The 8,603-nt window shown below is 30.9% G+C and overlaps 1 protein-coding gene across 1 annotated transcript; it reads right to left on the bottom strand.

Moving 5' to 3' along the window:
* Positions 1 to 2,427: 2,427 nt before the first annotated feature.
* Positions 2,428 to 7,364, bottom strand: LOC124820787 (linoleate 9S-lipoxygenase). The gene is made up of 9 exons (XM_088092961.1): positions 7,088 to 7,364; positions 5,423 to 5,706; positions 5,098 to 5,335; positions 4,684 to 5,004; positions 4,489 to 4,574; positions 4,263 to 4,370; positions 3,845 to 4,149; positions 3,495 to 3,758; positions 2,428 to 3,373 (listed from the first exon to the last, which is right to left on the bottom strand). Exons 1-9 carry the CDS (start codon positions 7,290 to 7,292, stop codon positions 2,617 to 2,619), a joined length of 2,568 nt encoding a protein of 855 aa, XP_087949087.1. The 5' UTR covers positions 7,293 to 7,364; the 3' UTR covers positions 2,428 to 2,616.
* Between the last annotated feature and the right edge of the window lie 1,239 nt (positions 7,365 to 8,603).

The following is an 8,603-nucleotide window of genomic DNA, read 5'->3' as shown; positions in this document are numbered from 1 at the left end:
ACACAACCAAACCAATCCTTCTATTTATACACATCCAACTCTCTAACATACCAAAACATGTCTTTCTTTTTTTATTCTTTTTCCCATTCAAATCACGATTAAGCCATGTGGCGGACCTAACAAAACCTTCATAAACCAGTTTAATTATCATTATTAATTATTCTTTATCTTCTCAACTTGACTCTTTTAATCTTAATATTATACTAATCTTTCTCTTCTTTAATTTATATTACTATTCGCTTCTATTCCATCTGTGTAAAAAGTACCATCATTACTCGTGGGAATCGTTTCTACCCCATGCACAGGTTCCTGTTTAACATTTTAACCACATTTTTATTTTTATTTTTATTTATTTATTTTTATTTTTTAAATCCAATCGAATACAAAAATATTTTAATATCAAATCAGATTGGATCTTCTATTTTCTTTTTACTCCAAATCGATGCTGATCAATAATTATTATTAACTTATTCACAAATTTTAATAATGATTAATTGTTGTCAATTATTCATCGTTTTCAATAATGATTTATTTGTATACGAGCTGATAACCAGTTTTATATTTTTATATCATACATGGCTTAGCCTATAAACTGGATAAGCTGAATTAATAATTGTTTATGTTTGTTCTAATTTTTTATTGAGACACGTTTTTTATTACATATATTTCAAGTTATTTATTGTCTTACTACATGTAGACTATTTTGGTCATATACGTATGATTACTAAAATATTCTGGTAAACTTTTACGGATTCTTTTTCATATGATTTTTTTAATTTATTATTAGAGGGGTTATTTCCTTTTATATAGTTTAGAAATCCAAATTTAAATATATTTTTCTTGTTCAATGTCTCAGATGCGACAATATTAATCCTATCGATATCATTTTAGCGAACGTATTGCATATTCTAGCATATCGTAATAGAAAGAGAGAGTTTAGAAGATAACATTCTTATCATTATAACTTTTGCAATATAAATAGTTAAGCTTCCACTTCATTGATCAACCCGATATGCAAATATTTTAATAATTTTTTTCAAAAAAATAAATAAATTTAGAAAATAAAATTAGACTATGTATAGGCTAGTTCTCTTTATATATATATATATATATGCAAACATAGTTAAAATACAAGTAGGAACTCAAAATACATAGTTAAACATAAATCAGTATTGATGAAGGAATTATATTCCCTCTATATGAGATTTATTTAAAAGCTAGGAAGCTAAACAACCATAAAATACTGAAATAGAGATACTGTTGGATATTCCTCCGAAGGTTAATCCCTCTTCACTGGAAGAAAAAAGTAAATGACATATTAATTATAATTCACAATTGATTTCTTGAAGAGGATGATAATAAATGTCTCCTGCCTTTACAATAAGTTCTTTCTATAAATTTGACGAAATTGATTATATTGTGTCATTTTTTCAGAAAGCGGGACTAAATTAAAATTGTTCACGATAGTGGATGAAATTAAAAAAACAATTGTAATTATAAGATAAACAAAAGTTATTTTATCTATATTAAATGTTAAATGATTTAATTTGAAGGTGAAAAATTGTATTCGTATGATGTATCACTAGTTAAAATTGCATTACTTTTATACTGCAATACAAAAAACGTTTTCATTTTCTTGATACAAAAGTTAGAAAGAAGAATGTTATGCCTTCCCAATCATAACTATTTTGGCAACATATTCATCCTTTATTTTCAATTTTTTTTCCGAAAAGAGCACACATTCCTTTAGGTATTATCCTTTTATGTGATTTCAAATTCGTTCGGATGGTATCTCCAGAATGTATTATGATAGGAGGTGATTGATAGAAAGAGTATTAAGTACGCTCTCACACGTGTGTACAATCATATCTTAAACTCTTATTTATATTAGTGGTTACGAGTTTCTATCATTTTTTTTACTTAATCGCCCAATCACATCTTAATCAACATTAGTTGGTTGATTCATAGTTATCATTAATTAAATATTAATTTTACTTTTATTCCGTAATCGATCTATTAAAGTGATTGGTTTGAGAATCATCGATCAGGGTGATGAACCTGGTTGATAACCTAAAGTAATCGGTCATGATCAGTTAGTTAGTGAGTTTGACTTATTAACTAAAAGGATATACGCGTGTGTCGAGAAATGAGTGTTCCTTCTATAAAATGCACACACATAACATCTATTTCAACATTGTTTTTCAAGTGGTGATGAATGAAGATTTTGTTGGATTTCGTAGGTTAATCTTATGTTACAATCAGCAGCCCGGAATTAACATTTTTCACCATGTTATCCTATTTGATAAATAGCATTAAAAGAGTGAAAAAAATAACTTCACATCAACGACATCAACTCCGTAATACAAAACTTAAGAATCTAGTTGTTAACCTTCCAATTAAGATATGCATTTTGCAATATTAACAATATGAACACAATAGTTGCATTTATTATATTCTCAACATTATACAAAGTACAAACACAATTTCTTTATCAATAGCAAACACACGAGAAGTTTCAAGCAGTGGAGATACATAACTTAGCCAAATGAAGAAATCATATTCCTTCTATTTGGCATTTATTGAAAACAAACGAAACAGTGCAATAACCATATAGCCTTAGATGGAGATACTGTTGGGAATTCCTCTGAAAGTCAAACCTTCCTCACTTGAAGGATAGAGCAGAGTATAAGGCATTTTAGCCGGTCCAGTGCGGTTTCTCAATGACTCATTATTGTTCTTCTGTACAAGCTTCTGTTCAATCTCTGCAAGCTTCTTCCCAAATCTCTTAAAGGCCTCTAATGGCCCAGCATCAGAAGTCCAATGGTCACCACCATCTCTCTCTCCAAGATAGAACTCATCAGATGTGTGCCTTGACAAGATCTCAATAACTGTAAGGTCAATAAGGGTCTCCTGCTTGCCGGTAATAGTTTTCAAAAACTCCTTCTCAGGGTTCTTACCCAATGCAACATACTCAGCAGACCCTTTTTCAGGCATGAATCTTCTGCTAATAGTTGGCCTGTTAAGGATCAAACCACCATATGGATATTGTCCAAAGTTAACAGCAGCGTGAAGAGCTGAAGCTATCCATATTAGGGTAGTAGAGACTTCAACCAAATCTGCAGAAGTATGCATCTTTGGCCACCATGGCTTATCTTTCAAATCACCGTGACCTACTTGAACAAGTTCTTTCCACCAAGCTTGAAGTTCGGGGTCTTTTTGAATTGCGTCATCTGACTTGTAGTAGAATGCCACATACTCTGCCACCCACGACTTGATGGCATCCCATATCTCCAGCCCATCAGAAGCATAAGGATAATCCTCAATCAAAAGCTTAATACCGTGGGGAGCAGATGGATCCTTAACTGCAACTCCTCTGCACCCGAATAACATTGATTAACACCAGAGTTATATCATGTTCGATTGAATTTATATTGTCAAATGTTTAAGTAAACATATATTACAAATTTGTTAATAAACTTTACTAGATTACTCACCTCTTGAGGAGATCATTAGGTAATGCTTGATCGTGTAAAGACCAATCCTTATATATCACAGCAGACAGTTCCAAAGCATATCTGCCCCATAAGAATGTTTTCTCTATAATACCGTTTTCATTGACCAAGGACTTGCGAGCAAGTGAATTAATGTTCATGGTGTCACGATAGTGGGGAAACAAGAGTTTGTAAACAGGGTGTAGCGCACTCAGTTGCCTATTTGTTGCTATGATGAATGGTTCAACCACTGCATGAGTGTTTAGCCTGTCGTTCACGTTATAAGAATCAATCATTAGATACATTGACAAGTTTAATTGCATGGATCTAATTGCAAGTTCACAATAGCATACCAGTGGCTAACAAGTTGATGGTAGCATGAGTCATTCACAACGACATAAGCCTTTGCCAATAGCCAAATGTAAGCTTCAACACCCTCGTACGAAGGAACATAGACTTCACTAACAGGACCATGGTTGTCGCCTTGAGGATGCGGCTTGCTTAACTCGATGGCCAATGGTGTCAAAGTTCCATCGCTTTTCAAGAAAAATATGGTTCTTGTGGCATAAGTCTTTGTGGTAGATTCATTTATTTTTCTCAAATACGGAATGAGATAGTCATGGTGATCCAAAATGAACAACTTCTTGTTATGGATAGCCTGTTTAACCATGTACAATTATTAATTGATTGTTGTTCATTCGAATGACATCAGAGGAAAAATGAAAGAACAAGGCATTTTAAGGTGAAACTCGATGCTCGTATCATCATTACCTGCTCAACAGTGAGCCCACCCAAGCTAGGCTCCAAATGTTCTTTTGTTATAATGGAAGTATGATCACCGTAGGCTTGAGTATTTAGCTTGCTTCGTGGTGGAAACTCCTGGGACAATTTAACATGTGGTGGATGTGGTCAATAATCTCAATTTGAAAAGAAAAAGGCATGCAAAATTTTTAGCTGCATGTAATTTGTTACCAATCAACTTTGAAACTAAGCTTACCTCAAGAATCTTAATGACATTAGGATTAACACCAGCAATGGTTTCCCTTGCAAATTCTTCATCGGTCATCCATGCAGACTTATCCACTGTGCCAAATAAGAGCAATTCAAAAGTCCATCCATGTGATTGAATGTTGAATAAAAAATAGGAGTACATTGATGAAACTTTTGTACATATTCAAGATATGTAGCACACCTTGCATGACTTTAGGTGGTGGATACTTAAGAAACTGTTCACCATCAGTTCGAAAAATTTCCTTGACAACTGGTATGGGAGCGTATTTGCTGAGAAAGTTTGTGGGCAATGTAACTCCACCTTCATAAAGCTTGCGCACTTCAGCGAAATTATCAAACTCAAGGCTCAAAATATTTCCATCAAATGCATCAGTCAGTACAGGCAACACATCTTGGACCACAGATTTCAATCCGTAAGTGAGAAAATCGGATGACTTCAAGTGACCAAACGCTTCGTCTCTTGGAAGGTAAACAAAGTCGCTGGGCTTCTCACTGTTAGGATCTGTGGAGACGAACACATATTACATGTTAGACAAAACCAAAGCATGAAAAGTATATATATACATTGCAACAAAAAATGAATAAAGTGGGTAACCTTTTTTAGTTTTGCCTCTTCCGGTTCTTCCTCTACGAGGGTAAGGCAAGGTAGAACCTCCAAGAACAGGGCGAGCATGGGCTTCACCTTTATCTGGGTTGCCCAAGTCATTGTAGACATCATAATCATAAACTCTATCCCATTCCTTTCGTTCTCCAGTTCCATCGCCTCTTACAACCTTCAATTCTTCTTCTCTGTACTTCACAAGTGGGGCTGGTGTCTCGCCAGGAAGATACGTCTGCATTGTTATATCATCAATAACTTGGTTTATCTATATGGTGTCTCAAACACGAAGAAGAAGAAATAATTATATGAAGTAGCTTACGTTGTTGGCAAAGAAAATACGATCAGTCTTGTAGACTTTGGAATTGTAAACCCAGGAGTTACATACAAAGTGAATGGTTCCATGGTTGGGAATGTCTTCGAGAGTTAGAGATTTGAGATAAAACTCAACTTGCATGAAATTCTTAATGTAAAATGCACCAGGAATTCCGAAATCAGTGTCCCATTCAAATTGAACATCATATGCATCTTCTCCCGCTCCCAAGGTTGGCAATGATATTTGTCCTCTCAAATTTGTAGCCTTTCCAACCTTTCCATTCCCATGTCCTAATCATATCAAATACACACAAAATTTAATTTACTTTCTGCTTATTATGTTTATATCCTTCACTAATCATTGTTAAGACGTAAAATATTAGTAAAACATATTTAAGCTCTTTAGAACAAAGCGATTGGCTAATTCAAAACAAATCACTGTTATAAAAATAAAATAAAATTCTATCCACGTTTTATTTCCTTGAATGAATTCAAAGACAAAAAGCCTATTTCTCATGACAAATAAAAAGCTCATTTTACTATCAGAACAATTAAATAAATTCTAAATAAGTAAAAAAAGCTTATTTTCGATTGAATGGAATATTTAATTGGAAAGTCACTATAAAGCCACTTCAATCTCTCCACTTTATATCCTTCGCCTGCAAAATGGTATACTTAGTAATAATTGTCAGGATTAAGGATGTCAATGGGATAAGGTGACAGTGATCCTTTTTCGTGCGATTATCCGAATAAAAAATTATATAAAAATAATAAAAAATTAAAATTAAAAAAGAATCATATAAAAATCTGTAAAAAAATTATATGTAAAATTAAATTTTAACATTTAATAAAAAATAACAATATTCAAACAAATTCTAATAAAATATATTACATAATTATTATTAGCAGATACAGATGTATATGAATACAAATCCTATAATACTCATATCCACTCCTATAACATATGAATATAAAAAATATTTGTATCGTTATTTGGTAATATCTATTTCTTACCCGTATATCAGTGGATACATATATCTTTGACGTCTAAAAATAAAATAATATTAAAAAAATAATGATAGAGTAATATACTTTTACATTAATTTGATATAATATAAACATAAAATAGTTATAATAGAGTAAATTTTTGTATCATACGTTGATGAGACACTTAAAAAGGTAAAATGATCTTAAAAAAGTGAACTTTTATAGTAAGAAAAAAATAAAGAAGAGTGGTGAAAAATAAATATAAAAAGAATTACATGTGTTAAAGTATCACTTTTTTTTAAGAAAAAATAAAGTAAAAAGTTAAAAAAATTAATATCAAATAACGTAAAAAAATTATATCCGTCAAAATATTATTTTTCTTAAAAAAGAAATAATAATAAGATGACACACTAATATAATATAAAAATAAAATAGTTATAAAAAAATTATATTTTTTAAGAAAGAATAGAATAAAAATAATAAACAATAATATAAAATGAATGTAAATATTTTGTGGAAGTGAAATTATCTCCAAAGAAAGTTCCAACTCTTTAAAACAAATCAATTGTCTGATTAGTAATAAATCACTATGATGAAAAAAGCACAGACAAAAGATTATTCGAATAGATCTCATTTTACTATACTCTTGCAAAGCATTAATTGGGTATGAAAAAGTGATTATTACCATCAGCTTTAGTAGCACTGATGAGCTGAATGGAGATGTGAGAAGCAAAAGCAGTGACAGTATCAACTACACCGCCGATGATGTTGATTCCTGTTCCGACGACACCCTTAACACTTGTGATGCTGTTGATGTCCAACACATTCTTTCGCATAATCACCAAACTCCCCTTTATCTTGTGACCCTTGCCTCCCAGGATTCCGAACATCTTGCCTGATTCTTACTTTCAACAAACACTGTTCTTCTTCTTCTTCTCCTCTCTGTCGACAACACCAACCAACATGTTCCTATTTATAGACGACAACCTCAACTATCAAATCTAACCAAGCATACGTTTTTCTTTACTAAATACGTTTTATATTCTTCATCTTACGTTTTTTATTTTACTTTTTGACCACCACCCTTTGACACTGCATTTAATATCTCTTTTGTCTTCTTCTATCTGTCTTATTATGTTACAGGAACCGTACTCCATTCATCTCATCCCTCCACTTTATTTCTTACACAGTTTAAATATTTAAAACTATTTTTTTCACTACTGCAATTTCTTTCCCTAAGTATTTTTTTAGTTTCTATTTTCTGCAAAATCTAGCCATAACAATAGAAACAGTTTTTATTGTATAATTGTAATTAGAATTTTTAGTAAAAATTAAAATATTTTTTATTTTTTTATTTAATAAAAAATATGAAATATTTCTAACACATAATTATGACATACTTTTATAATTATCTTTTTTTTATACTACTTTTAATAACTTTGATATCATTTTTGTAATATCTTCTGGATATTTGTGCTGTTTTAGTTTACTATAATACTAAATGAAGAGACAATTATTAGTCCAATAATACTGAGAATGGTCCATCTTTTATGCAGCAAAAATAAAACGTGCGTCTTTTGAAAAAGTATTCAAGCAGTTTTATTATATACAAATAAAATAAAAATAGAAAATCTTTTAAGTAAACATAAATTGAAAATAGTGCAGTGGGTACGAGTTTCACTATATATTCTGGTTTCATATATAATGATACAATTTTTATCATATTTTCATTTTTATTAAAAAATACATATACCGTGTTTGTATTTTTATTTGTTCTAAACATTAATAACATTGATTAGATAATTTTTTATAGAAAAATTATAAAACATGGAAATGATGTATTTTACTTATCCATTAGATATTTTTAGATCTGTCAATAATTAATTTTTTTTAAATCTATTGATATTCATACACATATTATACATGATTTTGTTACATCTTCTCAACTTCAACATATGATTTACAGTATATTAGGTTTAGGTTTCAACTAATCCCTACATTTAAATAATCACCATCTTACTTACAAGGATTATGTGTCTCCTTTACCAAATTCAACGTGTGTTGTGTTCAACAATCATTTAGATATCTTTTCCAGTATATTCACAGGTAAGTTTCCATAACACAATTTTATAAATGACAACGTCTCCTTTTAATCATCCATTTGAAAAAAAGAAAACAAAAGAACATACAACACCAAAGCT

Source organism: Vigna umbellata, chromosome 6 (assembly GCF_029865625.1).
Source record: "Vigna umbellata cultivar VRB3 chromosome 6, Vumbellata_1.0, whole genome shotgun sequence".
Classification (NCBI taxonomy): Eukaryota; Viridiplantae; Streptophyta; class Magnoliopsida; order Fabales; family Fabaceae; genus Vigna; species Vigna umbellata.
Note: the sequence above shows the minus strand (reverse complement) of the source record. Positions and strands in the feature narration are given on the sequence as shown.